Source organism: Ranitomeya imitator, chromosome 5 (genome assembly GCF_032444005.1).
Source record: "Ranitomeya imitator isolate aRanImi1 chromosome 5, aRanImi1.pri, whole genome shotgun sequence".
NCBI classification, from domain to species: Eukaryota; Metazoa; Chordata; class Amphibia; order Anura; family Dendrobatidae; genus Ranitomeya; species Ranitomeya imitator.
In genome coordinates, this window is record NC_091286.1 from 354,147,765 (window position 1) to 354,170,377 (window position 22,613).

At 43.8% G+C, this 22,613-nt stretch overlaps 1 protein-coding gene across 1 annotated transcript in view; it reads right to left on the reverse strand.

Moving 5' to 3' along the window:
- LOC138637758 (uncharacterized) overlaps positions 1-12,687 on the reverse strand; it is a 43,941-nt gene extending 31,254 nt beyond the window's left edge. The window contains exons 1-2 of the mRNA XM_069726676.1: positions 11,848-12,687; positions 10,537-11,625 (exon numbers count right to left, since the gene is read on the reverse strand). Coding sequence (XP_069582777.1) covers positions 10,537-11,625; positions 11,848-12,066 — 1,308 coding nt within the window. The 5' untranslated portion in view covers positions 12,067-12,687. The remainder of the gene's footprint in view (positions 1-10,536; positions 11,626-11,847) is intronic.
- Between the last annotated feature and the right edge of the window lie 9,926 nt (positions 12,688-22,613).

Below are 22,613 nucleotides of genomic sequence, written 5' to 3' on the forward strand. Positions count from 1 at the left end.
GCATGTTGCATGCTGCATGTTGCATGCTGTCGCATGTTGCATGCTGCATGTCGCATGCTGCATGTTGCATGTCACATGTCGTCACATGTTGCATGTCACATGTTGTCACATGTTGCATGTCACATCTTGTCACATGTTGCATGTCACATGTCACATGTTGTCACATGTTGCATGTTGCACATCACATGTCGCCTGCTGCATGTCGCATGTTGTCACATGTCGCATGTTGTCACATGTTGCATGTTGCATGTCACATGTTGCATGTCACATGCTGCATGTCGCATGTTGCACTACACATGTTGCATGTCACATGTTTCATGTCGCATGGTGTATGTTGTATGTCTGTATGTATGTATGTTATATGTACTGTATATGTGTGTATGTGTTTTTTTTACATTCAACACATTAGCAGGATGATGGGACTACTACTGTCCCATCATTGGCTAATGTGTCACTCACTGCCACTGTAGCAGACATAGCCCATTGAGACTTGTATTATTATTATTATACATTTTTATAGCGCCATTTATTCCATGGCGCTTTACATGTGAATACGAGGCAAATATAGACAAATACATTAAACATGAGCAGATAACAAGGCACATGGGTACATAAGGAGGAAGGACCCTGCCCGCGAGGGCTCACAGTCTGCAGGGGATGGGTGATGAAACACTAGGAGAGGGTAGGGCAGGTTGCGCGGCGGATCAGTAACTTCAGGATCACTGCAGGCTGTAGGCTTGTCGGAAGAGGTGGGTCTTCAGGTTCTTTTTGAAGGTTTCTATGGTAGGCGAGAGTCTGATGTGTTGGGGTAGAGAGTTCCAGAGTATGGGGCAAGCACGGGAGAAGTCTTGGATGCGGTTGTGGGAAGAAGAGATGAGAGGGGAGTAGAGAAGGAGGTCTTTAGAGGATCGGAGGTTGCGTGTAGGTAGGTACCGGGAGACCATGTCACAGATGTATGGAGGAGACAGGTTGTGGATGGCTTTGTATGTCATTGTGAGGGTTTTGAACTGGAGTCTCTGGGCGATAGGAAGCCAGTGAAGAGCTTGACATAGGGGAGAGACTGGGGAATAGCGGGGAGACAGGTAGATTAGTCGGCAGCAGAGTGTAGGATGGATTGGAGCGGTGCCAGAGTGCTGGAGGGGAGTCCAGAGAGTAGGAGGTTGCAGTAGTCGAGGCGGGAGATGATAAGGGCATGCACTAGCGTTTTTGCTGTGTTGCGGTCAAGGAAAGCACGGATCCGGGAAATAGTTTTGAGTTTGAGATGGCAGGAGGAGGCAAGGGCCTGGATATGTGGCTTGAAAGAGAGGGCAGAGTCAAGGATCACCCCGAGGCACCGGGCGTGTGGGACTGGGGAAAGTGAGCAGCCATTGACATTGATGGATAGATCTGGTGGAGGGGTAGAGTGAGATGGGGGAAAGATGATGAATTCTGTTTTGTCCATGTTCAGTTGTAGAAAGCGAGCAGAAAAGAAGGCTGAAATAGCAGACAGACAGTGCGGGATTTTGGTAAGTAAGGAGGTGAGGTCAGGTCCGGATAGGTAGATCTGCGTGTCGTCAGCGTAGAGATGGTACTGCATACCGTGGGATTCTATGAGCTGTCCCAGGCCGAAAGTGTAGATGGAGAAGAGTAGGGGTCCTAGAACAGAGCCTTGAGGAACACTGACTGACAAGGGGCGAAGTGAGGAGGTGGTGTGGGGGAGGGAGACACTGAATGTTCTGTCTGTCAGATATGACGAGATCCAGGAAAGGGCCAAGTCTGTAATGCCAAGAGATGAGAGAATTTGTAGCAAAAGGGAGTGGTCCACAGTGTCAAAGGCAGAAGACAGGTCCAGGAGAAGGAGGACAGAGTAGTGTCGCTTGCTCCTGGCAGCTAGTAGGTCATTGGTGACTTTAGTTAGGGCAGTTTCAGTTGAGTGATGGGAACGGAAGCCTGATTGTAACCGATCAAAGAGGGAGCAGGAGGAGAGGTGGGAGGACAGTTCAAGATGGACGTGTTGCTCCAGCAATTTGGAGGCATAAGGGAGAAGAGATATCGGGCGATAGCTAGACACAGAGGATGGGTCGAGGGAGGGCTTTTTGAGGATGGGTGTGATCTTGGCATGCTTGAAGGATGAGGGGAAGACACCTGTTGTGAGTGAGAGGTTGAAGAGGTGCGTTAGGGTTGGGATGAAGACCATGGAAAGGTTAGGGATGAGGTGGGATGGGAGCGGGTCAAGCGTGCAGGTGGTGAGGTGTGATCTTGACAGGAGGGTGGAGAGCTGATCTTCTGTCATGGTGGAGAAGCTGGTTTTGGAGGAGCAGGGTTGAGCAGCTAAGAGGGGCAGTGGGCGCTGTGGGCCAAAGCTTTCTCTGATCGTATCGATCTTCTGTTTAAAGAAAGAGGCAAAGTCTTCAGCAGAAATGAGGGGGGAGGGGGGAGGTGCTGGGGGACGGAGTAGAGAATTGAAAGTGTTGAAAAGCTGTTTAGGGTTGTGAGACAGGGAGGATATGAGAGATGAGAAGTAAGTTTGTTTTGCGGCAGTGAGCGCAGACTTGAAGCTCGCGAGGGACTGCTTGTATGTAGTGAAGTGGTCGGCAGAGCGGGATTGCTTCCATCTCCGCTCAGCAATCCTGGAAGCCCGTCTCAATTCTTGGTCAGGCTGGTCAGCCAGGGCTGCCTGTTAATTGTATGAGTTTTACTATGCATGAGCGGGGCGGCCAAATTGAGTGTTGCTGTTATTGTGGTGTTATAAAAAAGTGGCAGCAGCATCTGTGTCATGAAGGGAAACTATGTCTGTGAGAGGGAGAAGGGACTCCGAGAGTGATTGTAAGTTGAGATGTTTGAGATTTCTGCGAGGGAGTTTGTGGAGTGGGGGTTGCACATTAGGAAAGGGGAGGGAAGAGAATGTCAGTAGGTTGTGGTCGGACAGGGGGATGGGTGTGTTAATGAGATTAGTAAGGGAGCAGAGGCGGGTGAAGATGAGGTCCAGCGTGTGGCCATCTTTGTGAGTGGCCTCAGAGGACCATTGAGTGAGGCCAAAGGAGGCAGTCAGTGATAGAAGTTTAGAGGCAGCTGAGGTGGAAGTGTCAATGGGGATATTGAAGTCACCCATGATGATAGTGGGGATGTCGACAGAGAGGAAATGAAGTAGCCAGGTGGTGAAGTGGTCGAGAAAGGTGGAGATGGCTAGTTCTGGGGGGCGGTAGATGACAGCCAGCTGGAGGTTGGAGGGGGAATAGATGCGGCCAAAGTGCACCTCAAACGAGGGAAGATTATATATCGGAACTCGGTATCGGAATTCCGATACCAGATTCAGAAGATCGCCGACCTCATGGCTGACCCCACACAGGGGTCGGGTCGGGTTTCATGAAACCCGACTTTGCCAAAAGTCGGCGACTTCTGAAAATGGCCGACCCGTTTCGCTCAACCCTAGTCACCAGCGATGAGGAGTAGCAGACAGAACGTTAGAAGGTGGGAGCAGGAGAGGACATGATGCGGTCGTGTGTGTCTGGAGAGAAAGGATTGTATGTGGAGGAAGATTTCTGAGAAGGTGAGGTGGCTGGGGAGGATGGAGGGATTGCAGGAGATTGTAAGAAGGAAAGTAGCATGGGGGTGAAAGAGAAAAGAAACAGAAACATTGTAGTGGTTGGTATTGTGTTACCTTCCAGTCAATTCCAGTCCAATTCAGTCTATTTCAAAATCATAATTTAAAAGATGGAAGTTAAAAGATGAATTGCAGCAGACTGAGTCTGTAGCAGACTCCTGCATGTGAATATATCCCCAGTTAAAGGACACTGTCACCTGAATTTGGAGGGAACAATCTTCAGCCATAGAGGCGGGGTTTTTGGGTGTTTGATCCACCCTTTCCTTACCCGCTGGCTGCATGCTGGCTGTAATGTTGGATTGAAGTTCATTCTCTGTCCTCCATAGTACATGCCTGCACAAGGCAATTTTGCCTTGCGCAGGCGTGTACTATGGAGGACAGAGAATGAACTTCAATCCAATATTGCAACCAGCATGCAGCCAGCGGGTAAGGAAAGGGTGGATCAAACACCTGAAAACCCCGCCTCTATGGCTGAAGATTGTTCCCTCCAAATTCAGGTGACAGTGTCCCTTTAAGGGCAATCAGGTGTGAATGAAGAGGTGCTTGGGTATGGGAGACCAGATTTAGAGAGTTAAGCAAAGGTCATAAAGTGAGGGAGGGGTAGTACTGACCACTCAAAGAGATGCCAGGATCACACAATGAGATACATGAAAACAGGTCATGGAAACAAGCTGATAGGTAAGAAAGCATACTAAAAAGGATTATATGTGCTGCACCAAGACACTCAGATCCAGGGGAAGCATAGAAAAGTCAGTGCAATATACAGAGACATTCAGAAGCCAGGGAGAGCTGGGGAAAAGTTACTGCATACCATGGAAAATCAATGCAATATACAGAGACATTCAGAAGCCAGGGAGAGCTGGGGAAAAGTTACTGCATACCATGGAAAATCAATGCAATATACAGAGACATTCAGAAGCCAGGGAGAGCTGGGGAAAAGTTACTGCATACCTGTGGGAAGAGGAGAACAGCTCGATTAGATGGTGCAGATGATGATAATATTGTAGTAGTGATAAGTAGCCAAATGCATTCTAGAATTCAGCCTAATTCAAAATCATAATCATAATCATAATCATTCCCATCGGACGATGCCTGCACACAAATATACACACATTAATGACACCCCCCGCCCGAAGCAGACCCCAGCACGGCCAGCGGACCCAATGCACACACCCACAGACCCCAGCACCACCTGGTGCCCGCACATCCCAGCACAGCCGCACCGCCCGGCACCCATACCGCCTGCGCTGTCGCACCGCCCGGTGCCACCGGACCACCCGGCGCAGCCACGCAGACCCCTCCATGCTCACACATCACAGCACAGCCCCACCCATATATTACAGCCAGCACAGCCCAGCCCTCCCCCAGCACAGAGTCTGGAAATTTACATGACATCGGTGGAAATTAGCGGTAGCTGCAGCCTGGGGGTCACGTGACACGGACTCAGCAGCCGACATAGCACCGCTCACAGGCGAAAACGGCAACGGAAGGTATTTACACAATTCATTAGGGGCCCCGGGGGGATACATTTGGGGTTAATTGAAAGTAGTGGACAACCCCTTTAATTTCTATAGTATAAGTACTGAAAGTGTCTAGATGATATGACATACAAGACAGGGCCACATCATGTGGGATACTCAGATATGAAGCTATTACTTCACAGGAAAGCCATTTGTAGTGTTCAGACCAAATAAATTTGTCAAAAACTGAGACTACATATTTTATGTCTTTGATATAGCTCAGTAAATCCTGTTCTAAAGGTTGTAGGTAGTGGTCCATGCCCCAAGATTGTCACCCAATGATCCTATCTCTGTCACTATTGGTCTTAATAGTGGTGGGAAACCATTGTTATGGACCTTTGGTAATAAATGGTAAATAGGTATTACTTGATGGTCTACATAGAGATATTCTGCTATTTTTTTACCAATGCCTCCTGTATGCAGTCCCTCTTGTATATTTTTGTAGATTTTTTTATTAAAATCATAAGTTTGATCCTTAGAGAGTTCAAAATATACTTCTGTGTTCTCTCAATCCATCAAATTAAATTTTGTGTAGAATCCAGAGATTAGGATAACAATTGGTCCTCCCCCCTTGTCCGCTGTGCATATACTGTAAGTATGTCCTTGTTTTCTTTTAGATACTTTTAGGGATTTTTGTTCTGCTTTAGGTTTTCTGTGGTAGTAGTTGTATTTGCTATACTTTACAGATCCACTAACTTTTTTCCTATTAGGTCTTGGAATTGAACCGCAAGAAAGAATTGACTCCTAAAAATTAACTTTTATTTCTTTTTCTAAAAGCATAAAGGGCTCGTAACCAACAGCACATATAAGGACAAACAACACTAAGGTGTATTGGGCAGTGTGCAGGATCACTCAAATAATTGCAGGAGGTAGATATGTAGATCTAATGGGTCCCTACCTCTCCCTAAATTCTCTCCCTTCCTGGCAGCGGAGGTTGGCACCATCCAATATGGTATGAGACATTTCCACAATGCCAATATGGTATCAGAGATTTCCACCATAACATATTGCATCATACAATTCCCCCATCCAATATGGTATCAGAATCAAGCATAATTAATCCCAAGTGTGGTGTCAAAAGTTCCTACTATCCAGTGGGAAATGTCTGTTACCATATTGAATGGTGGAAATATCTGATACCATATTGGATGGTGGAACTTTGAAATAAGGATCACTAATCATTGAATGGGGACATTGATGTGATGTTCATACCTGCATGCCCTTGCTACACTTTGATATTAAGAGCCCACTATTGGTGGTGTATAATATGGGAAAAAATATTTATATGTATTCTATGTTTAGTATCCCCAATAGGAGGGAAAATATACATCGGTGACCATCTGGAACTCCACTATTGGAGAGCTCAGAACGTCTACCACATAAAATTATACATCTACATGTTGTATTTCAGACATTTCCATCTATGTACGACATTTGTTCATATCCTGAAGATTCCTTTGGAACAAGGTTTTCTTGACAAGGATACCCAACAGACCTAGTTGGGGACCTTGATGCAATTACAATTTATTATTTTTTACCAGTTTCTATCTGTTGTGTCTTCAATTTGGGCTGGGGTTCAATAGAGTGAGTAGGGACACCGACGTTGAGTGGGGGTGCAACGGAGTTCAAATTAGGGTGCCAACCTCTTCTAACAGGAACGGAGAGAATTTAGGAATAGGTCGCGACCCACTAGGCATACATATCTACCCCCTGTAATTATTTGGGTGATCTCGGACACCGCCCAATACATCCTAGTGTTGTTTGTCCTTACATGTACTGTTGGTTACTAGCCCTTTATGATTTTAGATAAAGAAATAAAAGTTGATGATTTTTAGAGGTCAATTACAGTATTTCTCATGTGTGTTAATTTTTAATTTTGGCCTCATCTAGCTATTTATGATTTAGTGTTTACGTCTTGAAATTGATCCAACACCGATGGTCGAGACTGTAGTGTATAAAAGAAAGGATTTCCTTTAGTAAAATTATCATTTAGTGTCAGTTAAAGACCATTTATCTTTTTACAATTTTTAGAATGCAAAAGATGACTATTTTTTTGTTGTTGCCTAAAATACAAAGGAAATTTGTCATCTTTAACTTTAGGTCTTTTGGAGATCATTTCATCTTCAACTTGCTTAACTGTTGGGCTATATTCACAACGAGTAGGTCTTAATACTCGGGTATTCGTAATGAGTAGCGAGTCCAATGCAAGTCAAAGGGAAATGCGAGTAATTTTATGCTGGACCCTACAAAGCAGTCTAGGGGCCTGAGGAAAAGGCTGAAATGGGCGCATGATTGTTTAAAAGCAGGCAGTAAAAAGCTGTGTGTTGGTTAACGCAGGAAGAAGCCACCCATCATCAACACAAGGGGTTCACAATTCGAAAGGTTGGACTACTGTCCTTATTGTTCCACTGCCACTGCACAATGTGCAGACAAAGTGTCTTCAAAAAATTAGCCTAATGGGCTGTATCATGATTGACACAGGAAGGAGGCCTCAAGAGCCAGACAATTATGAAACTAGACTACTAGCACGGTAGTTCCTGTGCCCAATGTGCAGGCATAGACATAGCGTTTCCAAATATTATCAAAAGGGGGTGTATCATGGTTGATGCAGGAAGGAGGCCGCAAGAGCCAGACAATTATGAAACTAGACTACTAGCACTGTAGTTCCAGTGCCCAATGTGCAGGCTTAGACATAGTGTTTCCAAAAATTAGCCCAAGGGGCTGTATCATGATTGACACAGGAAGGAGGCATCAAGAGCCAGACAAATATGAAACTAGACTACTAGCGTGGTAGTTCCAGTGCCCAATGTGCAGGCATAGACATAGTGTTTCCAAAAACTAGCCCAAGGGGCATGATGCCATGGTTGAGGCAGGAAGGAGGTCTCATCACAATTGCCTTCAATGGGAAATATTAATGAATGTAACATTGTTTCTAGCTTGTTGACCAAAAGATACATGTGGCAGAAGCAGGAGTAGGATACACGTGTAATTAAAAGGAGGAAAGGGGTTTGCATGGGAAGGGATGGACAAATACTATATAAAAGGGTGCACTCTAGCTGTTTAAGAAATATGAATCAAAGGTGTGCAGAGCCAAGTCCAATAACATCGATATAGAACAAGACGAGGAAAAGAATGGACTATAGAAAGGCCCGCACAACCAAATGTAGTAGAAAAATACAATATTGTTTATTAAACACCACAACAAAAAATATTAAAACCATTTAAAATGCAACACCATGTACAAAAACACCCCACAACAATAGCAACATAGGTAATGGATACATATGGCCATAAAGCATGTAAGCACGGTAGGGAAAATGAGTAGATATATATCCTCAAAAGCTAACACAGTTAGATGCACGCGGCCCAAAAGAATATAATAATCTACAATAGCTACACTGCATAGGATAGGAGCCTCCTAATGACGCCCTGGCAGAAAGATGACATGTAATGCCTATCAAGATCTAGCCTGCACGCATAAAAGTGAAAACTCAGCTAAATCAGCGAGCAGCTGTGCTGAATCCCATACCTAATCCGGCCATACGATCCAGAGCAAAAGTCCGTGCCTAAGTGTCCGGCATCAAGACAGAGGTGGGGTGGGCAAAGAGAACCCCACGCGTATCGCCGCCGCAGCGGCTTCGTCAGGGGAAGTGAGAGTAGTGGTGATTAATCCACATATATATACACTAACCAATACCGTCCGGTGTGCAGACAGCTGGGACGCCCGGAAGCAGGTGGAGGAAGTGCAGAGACGCGCGCCGGCTGAGTGGAATGGGAGGCAGACCGGAAGTATCAACAATCTCCATGGAGATAAACGGCGGCTGCGCAAAGCCGACTCACACTTGAGTCGCATTGCGCAAGCGCCTGAAAGCACGGCCGAAGGTGCACGAAGAATGGGCAGAGAAGCCAAAGAGGGGAAAGGAGGAGACAGAAGGCATAACGCCAGATGGAGCATATAACCTGGCCCAATAGCCAGTATGGCAAATAAGGCACTAAAAGCCGGGGAAAAGAAATAAATGTTAATTAATGCACACACAGGCATATATAAAGACTGGTGAAAATAACAAATGCCCACATAAGTGTATGGAGAAAAGCGGCATACAGAAAGTATGCATGCCGCAACCCCATACATATAAACACATCCCAAAACAACAACAAGCACATCCAATGATATCCACAATTAAAGGCTCGACACCCAATAAAGAAAACAATATAATGACGCGGTAATGGCATATGAATATTACAATCATACAAAGGATGTTTCTTCATCACTGGGTGTCTGTTGGGGGAAAAAAATGAGTGCATACAATAATACTAAGATAGTCCACAAAGTCCCATCCGAAAGGTACTCCATCGGCTCCTCCATATTCTATGGCGACGCCAGAAGACTGAAATGTCCAGGATGAACAATGTTAACGACCAGGTCATGTACAAATAGAGCCAAACGAGTCCAATGTCCGGCCTGAGTCCAAGTGACATAGAGTCCAAGTGAGCAAGGTGGATCCCCATGAAGAGATTCATTAAACAACAGGGGAAATATCCAAATATAGCGTGTTCTTCCTTGCATCTCCACGGATTCCAGGAGAGGGTCCAATGGTGGTGCTTTCATTTTCCAAATTGTAGAGGGGTCAGTACACAAACCATGTGGACGAGTCACAGCCCCATAGAAACTACAAGAACGATATATAAAAAGTCATAACCCAATAATATAAACCTTGAGAAAGAACCTCAAAGAAAACACATAGGTATAAGAAAACGGATATAAAGCATTCCATTTATTGATCATCAGCCTAAAAATCCCGTGAAGAGAAGCTCCTCGTTCAATCCAAAGGGAGCCACCGTTTGTAATTGGAAAATCCACCTAGATTCCACTTGTAATAAAATCCTACGCTTGTCCCCTCCTCTTTCATTGTAAACAAGTTTCTGCAGGCCCACCACCTGAAGACCAGAAGAAGTACCGCCATGATGTGCCAAAAAATGTTCAGACACTGGAGTGAGGGCCTTACCCTTCCTAGAATCAGAAGCCGCTAGATGTATCGTAGAGATATGTTTCTGGACGCGTTTTCTAAGTTCTTGCGACGTCTGTCCAACATACAATAATTTGCAGGGACAGATGAGGGCATAAATCACGTCCCTAGACTTACAATTAATGTAAGCCTTGAGTGGATGTCTACTGGAACGGATAGGGTGAATGAAAAAATCTCGCGTCACGGCCATGTGGGGACAGATGTTGCAGTCCCCACATGGAAATGAGCCCCTCAGAATAACGCCCCTGTTCAATCTCGTTGTAGGTCTCTGAAAATGACTTCTAGTGAGAAGGTCTCTTAAATTTGGTGCTCGCCTTGCTACCATAAGGGGTCTCTCACTAATGATGTCCGCTGTTTGCAGGTCTACACGTAAAATCTGCCAATGCTTGGATAGAATACCACTGACCTGTTTCCAACCACTATTATAGTCCGTAATGAACCGAGTTTGTGTATCCTGACACCGTCTCCCAGCGGACAGGAGTGATCTCTGGTCCTGATTCCTCGCTCTTTGATAGGCCGTGGAAATAACACGTTTCGGGTAACCCCTCTGGTGGAAGCGGTCTGTGAGATCACGAGCTTGAACCGAAAAATCACAATCACGAGTACAGTTACGCCTTACACGTAAAAACTGTCCTGTGGGAACACCCACCTTAGTATGCCAGGGATGAAAACTCGTAAAATCCAGAAGTGAGTTCGTTGCTGTCGGCTTGCGATATAGATCTGTTGCCAAACCATTCCCATGAGAGAAGACCCTCAGATCCAGAAATGTAATCTCACTGGCAGAAAAAGAATAGGTGAGGTAGATGTTATAGGGGTTAGAGTTTAGAGTATTGAAAAACTCGACACAGTCCTCCTCCGTCCCCTTCCACAAAATAAAAATATCATCTATAAAGCGAAGCCAGGCGTGGACATGGGCCGCGAACGCTGGTAATGGGTAAACAAACTTCTCCTCCCACCAGCCAAGAAAGACGTTCGCATAGGCTGGTGCACATTTCGCGCCCATTGCCACGCCTGACCTCTGCAGATAATATACCCTATCAAAAAGAAAAAAATTATGGTGGAGAACAAATGTCAACAGGTCAAGCAGGAAAGAGTCATGGCCTCTATCCATGGAGCTATTCTGGTTCAGAAAATAAGCCACCGCCTCGGTCCCCTCCTTATGTCCGATATTAGAATATAATGATTCTACGTCACATGTTATTAGGAGAAAATTCCCCGGAAGTTCAATACGCCCACATATGTCAATAAAGTGTGCGGAATCACGGACAAATGAGGGAAGAGACGAGGCAATCGGCTGAAGGAAGAAGTCCAGGTACTCACCTGCCCTCTCACACATGCTACCAACACTGGAGACAATCGGTCTACCAGGGGGTCTCTGACTGTCTTTGTGAATTTTCGGCAGCATGTAAAACGTAGCCGTGACCGGGTTGGCTACCCACAAGTATTGTTTTTCTTGTTGGGTTATGATGGAAAGCTGTAGGGCCCTACAAAGAAGCTGTTCAAATTTGGAGAGAAAGAGAGAAGTGGGGTCAGATGGAAGCCTTTGATAGTACTGGGTGTTATTAAGCTGTCTCTTGGCTTCAGCCTCATAAAGTTGGACAGACCATAACACCACATTACCCCCTTTGTCTGCCTCTTTGATGGTAAAGTCCTTATTATTTTGTAAGGCTATTAAGGCTCGTTTCTCCTCCGCATTCAGATTTGGCGGGCCACTTACCCGGATAGGCATGGACAAAATGTCCCGCTTGACCACTTCAAAGAAAATCTTGATGGCAGGCACCAAAGAAAAAGATGGTGTTCTAAGTGATTTATTCCTGTGTGGGAACCTTCTCCTAACCGAACCAGATTCATTTTCCTCCAACAGCTCCAGCAGATCTTGAAAGGTGCGGCGTTCATCCATAGGCATTGTCTGTAGGACGTCAGGCCTATTGTACATGACCTGGAAAGTGAGCTTCCTGCAAAATAAATAAAGGTCTTTAATAAGAGTAAACTTATCAACCGAGTGTGTGGGGACAAACGAAAGACCCTTCTGAAGGACTGATAACTCCACCAATGTAAGACTGTGGTTAGAGAGATTTATTACCTGCAGTGCCTTAGAACTGGTATCCCGATCTGATGTCCTTTGACCGGAGACCCCAGGATCCTCTACTTCCGCCTGGTTTGGTAATTGTGACGGTAGGGGGATGTGTGGCCCCTGTGCCGTGTTAATTTTCTCCTTACATTTCTTATGCTTCCTCCCTCGTCGGGTCCGTGATCCACCTCGCTCCCGGTGGAGGACAAAAAATCACTCGAGTTCTCATCTCCATGGGAGGAAGCAACAGCCAAAGATGGTGATTGGCCCCTGGGCACTCTGGGGCGACGGGTGTTACCTGTATGCCTCCATTTATAGGCCGTCTTCTGTTCAAAGTCAGACTTGTCTCTTTGGAACTTCTTACACTTGCGCTGGGTTACCTCAATTTCATATTTGTCAATAGTATCTTTTAACTTATTCTTGAAAACCAAGACTTGCCCCTCATCAAAAGTGCATAATCTCGTTTCTAGTTCCTTGATGGTAGTTTTGGTGGAAGTAAACAGTGATCTATCATGATCAAGAAGTAAGTTCATTAAAATAGTAGAACAACGTGTTAAACCCTGTTCCCACTGCTGCTGGAAAGCATCAGAGGGTTCCCAGGCCGGAAAAATAGATATACGAAGCCCCCTAGGGACAAAGCCTGACTTGATATATTCATCCAAACTCCTAATATTCCACCAGAGTCTGACGCAAGTCTTATGAGCCCTGGTCAAATCTGAACATAAAGTCGAGAAGCCGTTATCTAAATTAACCGTAGCAGCCACCGAATTCCCAAACATACTGGAGGATTTAGCTAGTAACGCTGCTTCCCTGGTCTCCCAATCCATGGCGATACCAGCAGAAAGCACACCGAAGAGAATAATATAACTATATAATAAACAACGGCACCACCCAAATAGGTGTGTGCTACCCTAAGAAAAAATGCCCTGGAACACAGGGCTACACTCTGGACAAATACTATATAAAAGGGTGCACTCTAGCTGTTTAAGAAATATGAATCAAAGGTGTGCAGAGCCAAGTCCAATAACATCGATATAGAACAAGACGAGGAAAAGAATGGACTATAGAAAGGCCCGCACAACCAAATGTAGTAGAAAAATACAATATTGTTTATTAAACACCACAACAAAAAATATTAAAACCATTTAAAATGCAACACCATGTACAAAAACACCCCACAACAATAGCAACATAGGTAATGGATACATATGGCCATAAAGCATGTAAGCACGGTAGGGAAAATGAGTAGATATATATCCTCAAAAGCTAACACAGTTAGATGCACGCGGCCCAAAAGAATATAATAATCTACAATAGCTACACTGCATAGGATAGGAGCCTCCTAATGACGCCCTGGCAGAAAGATGACATGTAATGCCTATCAAGATCTAGCCTGCACGCATAAAAGTGAAAACTCAGCTAAATCAGCGAGCAGCTGTGCTGAATCCCATACCTAATCCGGCCATACGATCCAGAGCAAAAGTCCGTGCCTAAGTGTCCGGCATCAAGACAGAGGTGGGGTGGGCAAAGAGAACCCCACGCGTATCGCCGCCGCAGCGGCTTCGTCAGGGGAAGTGAGAGTAGTGGTGATTAATCCACATATATATACACTAACCAATACCGTCCGGTGTGCAGACAGCTGGGACGCCCGGAAGCAGGTGGAGGAAGTGCAGAGACGCGCGCCGGCTGAGTGGAATGGGAGGCAGACCGGAAGTATCAACAATCTCCATGGAGATAAACGGCGGCTGCGCAAAGCCGACTCACACTTGAGTGGAGAACAAATGTCAACAGGTCAAGCAGGAAAGAGTCATGGCCTCTATCCATGGAGCTATTCTGGTTCAGAAAATAAGCCACCGCCTCGGTCCCCTCCTTATGTCCGATATTAGAATATAATGATTCTACGTCACATGTTATTAGGAGAAAATTCCCCGGAAGTTCAATACGCCCACATATGTCAATAAAGTGTGCGGAATCACGGACAAATGAGGGAAGAGACGAGGCAATCGGCTGAAGGAAGAAGTCCAGGTACTCACCTGCCCTCTCACACATGCTACCAACACTGGAGACAATCGGTCTACCAGGGGGTCTCTGACTGTCTTTGTGAATTTTCGGCAGCATGTAAAACGTAGCCGTGACCGGGTTGGCTACCCACAAGTATTGTTTTTCTTGTTGGGTTATGATGGAAAGCTGTAGGGCCCTACAAAGAAGCTGTTCAAATTTGGAGAGAAAGAGAGAAGTGGGGTCAGATGGAAGCCTTTGATAGTACTGGGTGTTATTAAGCTGTCTCTTGGCTTCAGCCTCATAAAGTTGGACAGACCATAACACCACATTACCCCCTTTGTCTGCCTCTTTGATGGTAAAGTCCTTATTATTTTGTAAGGCTATAGCTCCATGGATAGAGGCCATGACTCTTTCCTGCTTGACCTGTTGACATTTGTTCTCCACCATAATTTTTTTCTTTTTGATAGGGTATATTATCTGCAGAGGTCAGGCGTGGCAATGGGCGCGAAATGTGCACCAGCCTATGCGAACGTCTTTCTTGGCTGGTGGGAGGAGAAGTTTGTTTACCCATTACCAGCGTTCGCGGCCCATGTCCACGCCTGGCTTCGCTTTATAGATGATATTTTTATTTTGTGGAAGGGGACGGAGGAGGACTGTGTCGAGTTTTTCAATACTCTAAACTCTAACCCCTATAACATCTACCTCACCTATTCTTTTTCTGCCAGTGAGATTACATTTCTGGATCTGAGGGTCTTCTCTCATGGGAATGGTTTGGCAACAGATCTATATCGCAAGCCGACAGCAACGAACTCACTTCTGGATTTTACGAGTTTTCATCCCTGGCATACTAAGGTGGGTGTTCCCACAGGACAGTTTTTACGTGTAAGGCGTAACTGTACTCGTGATTGTGATTTTTCGGTTCAAGCTCGTGATCTCACAGACCGCTTCCACCAGAGGGGTTACCCGAAACGTGTTATTTCCACGGCCTATCAAAGAGCGAGGAATCAGGACCAGAGATCACTCCTGTCCGCTGGGAGACGGTGTCAGGATACACAAACTCGGTTCATTACGGACTATAATAGTGGTTGGAAACAGGTCAGTGGTATTCTATCCAAGCATTGGCAGATTTTACGTGTAGACCTGCAAACAGCGGACATCATTAGTGAGAGACCCCTTATGGTAGCAAGGCGAGCACCAAATTTAAGAGACCTTCTCACTAGAAGTCATTTTCAGAGACCTACAACGAGATTGAACAGGGGCGTTATTCTGAGGGGCTCATTTCCATGTGGGGACTGCAACATCTGTCCCCACATGGCCGTGACGCGAGATTTTTTCATTCACCCTATCCGTTCCAGTAGACATCCACTCAAGGCTTACATTAATTGTAAGTCTAGGGACGTGATTTATGCCCTCATCTGTCCCTGCAAATTATTGTATGTTGGACAGACGTCGCAAGAACTTAGAAAACGCGTCCAGAAACATATCTCTACGATACATCTAGCGGCTTCTGATTCTAGGAAGGGTAAGGCCCTCACTCCAGTGTCTGAACATTTTTTGGCACATCATGGCGGTACTTCTTCTGGTCTTCAGGTGGTGGGCCTGCAGAAACTTGTTTACAATGAAAGAGGAGGGGACAAGCGTAGGATTTTATTACAAGTGGAATCTAGGTGGATTTTCCAATTACAAACGGTGGCTCCCTTTGGATTGAACGAGGAGCTTCTCTTCACGGGATTTTTAGGCTGATGATCAATAAATGGAATGCTTTATATCCGTTTTCTTATACCTATGTGTTTTCTTTGAGGTTCTTTCTCAAGGTTTATATTATTGGGTTATGACTTTTTATATATCGTTCTTGTAGTTTCTATGGGGCTGTGACTCGTCCACATGGTTTGTGTACTGACCCCTCTACAATTTGGAAAATGAAAGCACCACCATTGGACCCTCTCCTGGAATCCGTGGAGATGCAAGGAAGAACACGCTATATTTGGATATTTCCCCTGTTGTTTAATGAATCTCTTCATGGGGATCCACCTTGCTCACTTGGACTCTATGTCACTTGGACTCAGGCCGGACATTGGACTCGTTTGGCTCTATTTGTACATGACCTGGTCGTTAACATTGTTCATCCTGGACATTTCAGTCTTCTGGCGTCGCCATAGAATATGGAGGAGCCGATGGAGTACCTTTCGGATGGGACTTTGTGGACTATCTTAGTATTATTGTATGCACTCATTTTTTTCCCCCAACAGACACCCAGTGATGAAGAAACATCCTTTGTATGATTGTAATATTCATATGCCATTACCGCGTCATTATATTGTTTTCTTTATTGGGTGTCGAGCCTTTAATTGTGGATATCATTGGATGTGCTTGTTGTTGTTTTGGGATGTGTTTATATGTATGGGGTTGCGGCATGCATACTTTCTGTATGCCGCTTTTCTCCATACACTTATGTGGGCATTTGTTATTTTCACCAGTCTTTATATATGCCTGTGTGTGCATTAATTAACATTTATTTCTTTTCCCCGGCTTTTAGTGCCTTATTTGCCATACTGGCTATTGGGCCAGGTTATATGCTCCATCTGGCGTTATGCCTTCTGTCTCCTCCTTTCCCCTCTTTGGCTTCTCTGCCCATTCTTCGTGCACCTTCGGCCGTGCTTTCAGGCGCTTGCGCAATGCGACTCAAGTGTGAGTCGGCTTTGCGCAGCCGCCGTTTATCTCCATGGAGATTGTTGATACTTCCGGTCTGCCTCCCATTCCACTCAGCCGGCGCGCGTCTCTGCACTTCCTCCACCTGCTTCCGGGCGTCCCAGCTGTCTGCACACCGGACGGTATTGGTTAGTGTATATATATGTGGATTAATCACCACTACTCTCACTTCCCCTGACGAAGCCGCTGCGGCGGCGATACGCGTGGGGTTCTCTTTGCCCACCCCACCTCTGTCTTGATGCCGGACACTTAGGCACGGACTTTTGCTCTGGATCGTATGGCCGGATTAGGTATGGGATTCAGCACAGCTGCTCGCTGATTTAGCTGAGTTTTCACTTTTATGCGTGCAGGCTAGATCTTGATAGGCATTACATGTCATCTTTCTGCCAGGGCGTCATTAGGAGGCTCCTATCCTATGCAGTGTAGCTATTGTAGATTATTATATTCTTTTGGGCCCCGTGCATCTAACTGTGTTAGCTTTTGAGGATATATATCTACTCATTTTCCCTACCGTGCTTACATGCTTTATGGCCATATGTATCCATTACCTATGTTGCTATTGTTGTGGGGTGTTTTTGTACATGGTGTTGCATTTTAAATGGTTTTAATATTTTTTGTTGTGGTGTTTAATAAACAATATTGTATTTTTCTACTACATTTGGTTGTGCGGGCCTTTCTATAGTCCATTCTTTTCCTCGTCTTGTTCTGGGAAGGGATGGACGTGATCACCAGTAGCATAAAAGAACATTTTGGGTGACTTTAGGTTGGGATGCTGTCATCTGGAGGGCTTAAAAACTGTGGCAAAATCTAGTCCTTGTTAAATTTTATCAGTCAGCCTGTCTGCGTTTTCTGTAGTCAGCCGTGTGCATGCATCTGTGATGATCGCTCCAGTGGCAATGAAAACATGCTCTGACGCACTCTGAACATAGATGCATCAACCCTCTTCTGTCTACCAGACTCAGTGCTTTGTCGGGCACCACTGACAACCCCATGCCCACGTCCACGTCCCTTCACAACAGGCATTTTGGGAATTTGGGTTTTTTGTGACGTAGTTGCAGACGTTCAGATGCAGATATTGTGGAACAAGGAGCAGTTCATGCTTTGTGGAAGGTAGCAATACAGCCTAGTATTGCTGTGTGTTTTACAAACAGGAGGACTGTCTGCAATGTAAAAAAAATTGGCCTAAGTTTAAAGCCGAATATTTTGCTCGCCAGTCACAACAGAAAACAATGGTGCTGGCTGTGTCTCAGTTGTGCAGTAACGTGCATGCTAATATGGTGTGCAAACAGCATTGCAAGAGCAAAAAAATTGTCCTGCAGGGGTAGACATGACCCCAGAAATAGCTGGGAAAACTGTCACTACTCTCTGACTTTATACAGTACTTTCAGCAAGAGCTGAGATATTGAGGTACTACGTATGTATTGTAACTCTGCTGTCTGTCTTCCTGTACAATAACAGTCACATACTACTAGAATAGCTCTCACAAGAGCTTTTGTGTTTTTTTTGGATGATTTCTGGATGATTTCCAAAAGCACAATTCTCCTTAGCAGCTGCTCACAGTCTCCCTATGCGAGCACTAGCTGTGTTCCGGATGCAATGTGCAGAAAATGGCACCGGCAGGGCTTTTATAGAGCTTATGACTCATAGCCTACTATGATGACTCATCTATGACGCTGCGCAGACAGCCAATCACAGTAATGCAGCCCACAACCAAGACTGTGATTGGCTAATGCCGGGCAGGAGGTACGCATATTGTGAGGCAAGTGGTGAAATACTCGCTAGGATTTGAGTACCGCAAGTAGCGCATTACTCTCCAAGTACCGAATCCTAATGGATATACTCACTCAACCCCAACAATAACAGTAATTTTGATCCAGGGTGCCCAAACTTTTACATGCCATTGTACTTATCCATTGTTCATTACATCATACTGGCACAACATTTTTGTCCACGTGATCAATTACAGCAATTCATTGTCACGCTCGTTCACTAACATCTAAGGCTGGATAAAATTCCCCTGGAATCAGGGGAAATTATTGTATTTGTGTATTGATTTCAATATGATACAACATTTGCTCCCTATATTGGAAGATGTAGATAAAAATAATTATATTGTTTACGCATTGTACTTATGCAAAACCTGTATAACTCATTATCAGATAATCACAGATTTTATGCCCAAACAGATATGAAAACAATCAGTAATTTTAATTTCATATATCACTCTGAGATATTGAATTATGTATTTTATGATTTATTATTTTATATGCTTTCTTCTTAACATTAGTGGGATCCCAGCTAATGTGATCCTCTAGAATGCCACAAAGTCGTGTCTGAAAACTCTATAACTAGAACTTGTATTTCTATGCATGCTTTTATTTTCATTTTATGCACAGAGATAGGGGAGGTTGATATTTGAAGAATTTTAATATAAAAAGTAATATACTAAGTTATGCCCCAGAAGTTTCCTGGAAACATTAGAAATATATTCCTTTAATGTGTCATCTTTTTGTCTTGACTCAGAAGTAATTAGATGTTCTTTGTTGTGTATGTTATTGAATGAGAAAGAAAAATCAACGCTGAACATTGCATTTTATCTTCTTTCTCCATGCAAGCAATGCTTGCATTGTTCATTTAGTTATCTAGCTGCTCCACTTCATTGTATACAGTACATCTGGAAATAATAAATTGGTGTTTGAATTAACAAATCTGAGTGGGCGAAGTTCCATGCTGTGCGGCGTAAAATAGAGCAGTCTGACATTTTTTTTTCAAGGCAAATTCTCTTATGGAATAATTTCCCTGGAAGAATATTTAAAGCAAATCTGTCTGCTGTGTTACTACCCCTAACTGCCCCAAAAATAATGTGCCATTTGGCTAATAGAGCACCACAAAAACAACAGCATCTTCTGTGACAGTAGTACTGCAGACGTGTCTTTATAGTATGCTGTTCTTACACAAAGGCATCATATTAGGGGACAGATTCACTTTTAGAGCTTGTTTCCACATGCGAGAAACACGTCCGTGTCTCGCATGTGGAAACAAAGCTCTGGTGCCGGCACTCCGGAGCGGAGCGTGCGGCTCCATGTGTTGCTATGCGGCCGCACGCTCCGCTCCACAGTGCCGGCACCAGAGCTTCGTTTCCACATGCGAGACACGGACGTGTTTCTCGCATGTGGAAACAAGCCCTTAATTTCTTTCCTAGATGTAAACATTTTCATATTTTTTGGATGACTGATACAAAGGATCATTATTTTAAATGGGAAATATTAGAGGCACAGGTGGGTCGGACCATTTGCTAATTTTTCGATCTGCCTAGTGCATACAACCTTAAAAGTATTATTTTTAATTTTACAATTATTTATTAACATGAAAATATGTTTTAAATAAAAATAATGTGAATCCGGTGCCGGATACTAGCGTATGCATATGTTGTCATTTTGAATGTTGATGCTCAAAGTCATACCAGATGGCTACATCTGATTATTTACGTGTGCTGCCAGTTCTATCCAAATGACAGTTATGAAAATTTGATCAATTTATTTTGTATAAATTGTAGGCTGTGTGAGTGCTGTGAATTTTGAGCTTACATAAGATTTTTGCTCTTGTCTGTGAATACTAATTTCTCCATGGGTTTCACATGAATATAATGAATGATTTATATTGATATAAATATAAAATTGGATTATTTAACTTCTTCTAATGTCCATGTGGAATCTTTTGCAAGATTACATGCAAATTATTATTTTTTTCTACTACAACTGATTCTTGATAGTTAAACAGTAACCAGCGATTTTTTTAATAAATTCAATAGTATAAGTGATGATAAGAAATTTTGTAATATGTCATCAGACAATCTGCTTCTTAGTCCTCCTGGACTGATCTTTCACTCTCCACTCATGAGAAAAATCAGCAAAATCTGTCTTCAGTAAGTACAAATCTTCCCATTAATGAGATAGGATATGGCAGTTAGTGCTCATAAAATGCTATGGAGAGGGAAGGGGGAAGAAGGAGGAGTTCGAGGAAGATAAAGACATTTTGCTGCAAGTTTTCTTGAAACAAGATATACACTCTTTAGGGTATGCTCACAATAGCATATAAAAAATCAGATCCATTCTAATCCAGGAGAGTAGCATGATTTTCTCACACTTGTCATCCGTGTGCTGTCCGTATACCATTGATTTGTTGACTCAGCAGCTGTCAGTCATTTACAGGACCATTTACAGTTTCCCATTGGATGCCATACCGATGATCCATATTGTCATAGAAAATATTAAGATCCCTAAAGCCGCTCCAGTGAGTGTGCATTCAGCCCTTCCCTCCTCATCCTTCACACAGAATTTCAGTAGGAAAAAAGCTTACATTCTAAGTATCTTATATGTAGAATTGCACAATGGACATAGGAAAGTGGGTAAATTACAAAGAGCCAGGGGGTGAGGAAACCAATTAAGATATGAACAATAAACTATTCAAGTTTTCATTGAAGCCAAGACTCCCTGGTGTGAACAAAAAATTAAAGCAGGATACCTATTGTGCTCTCTCCAGGATGCAAAAAAAGAACAAATGTTCCAACTTCTGTTAAAAATTTTCAGGGTAATTTTTATTCCATCAAAAAACAATTTAAAAAAATATGGCGACAGGAACAAGTCCAAGCGACGCGTTTTGAACACGGTTGTTTTTTATCATGCTTGACCAACTGACCACTGAGGCCTGTGATTGGCAGCAGCGGTAGGGTGACTGAAATAGGATGTGTATTGGATGACATCCTATTCCTGTCACTTAGCCGCTGCTGACATTGAAGACTTTTTCCTTCAAAGATGGTGTATACTACATTCCAAAGTCCATTTATATTCTTATCCTTATGGATAAAACATAAATATCTATATAGCTAGAATAATCGTATTATTACTTAGCATCTCCAAGATCTCTGTGACAATAACTGATAAAAGCTCTTTATCAGATTTTTGGAATTTTTAGAATAAATCATAGCATAGTGTATGTAGCATAGGAACAAAAGCTCCACTCCATCAATTATAGTGGATTAGTGATGAGCGAATATACTCATTACTCAAGATTTCTCAAGCACGCTCGGGTGTCCTCCGAAAAATTTTTAGTGCTCGGAAATTTAGTTTTTATTGCTGTAGCTTAATGATTTACTACTATTAGCCAGCATAAGTACATGTGGGGATTCCCTAGCAACCAGACAACCCCCACATGTACTTATGCTGGCTAACAGATGTAAATCATTCAGCTGCGGCAATAAAAACTAAATCTCCGAGCACTAAAAAATGCTCGGAGGACCCCCGAGCGTGCTCGGGAAATCTCAAGTAACGAGTATATTCGCTCATCACTATTGTAGATAAGATTTTGGAACAAATAGCAAGTGAATGAGTCATTGATTCAGTGAAATAAAGCAGATGAATCGAGGGCATTAGGTATTCAGTAAATCTGTCAGAAAAACACACCAAAAATTCTGTAATATCAGAAAAGAATCAAAAGAAAGTGGAAAGAGTTTTCATTAATGCAATAAATCCATATGACATGAATAGAGATGAGAAAATCATTTGAAATTCAAATTCACCAGTTTTGCTGAATTTTCCCGCAAAATTTGATTCACATGGAATAAATTCAACAAAAATCTCAATACTGTAAATACTGTAAAGCCTACTGTAAATGCCACAAAATACATGTATAACACTCTGAGG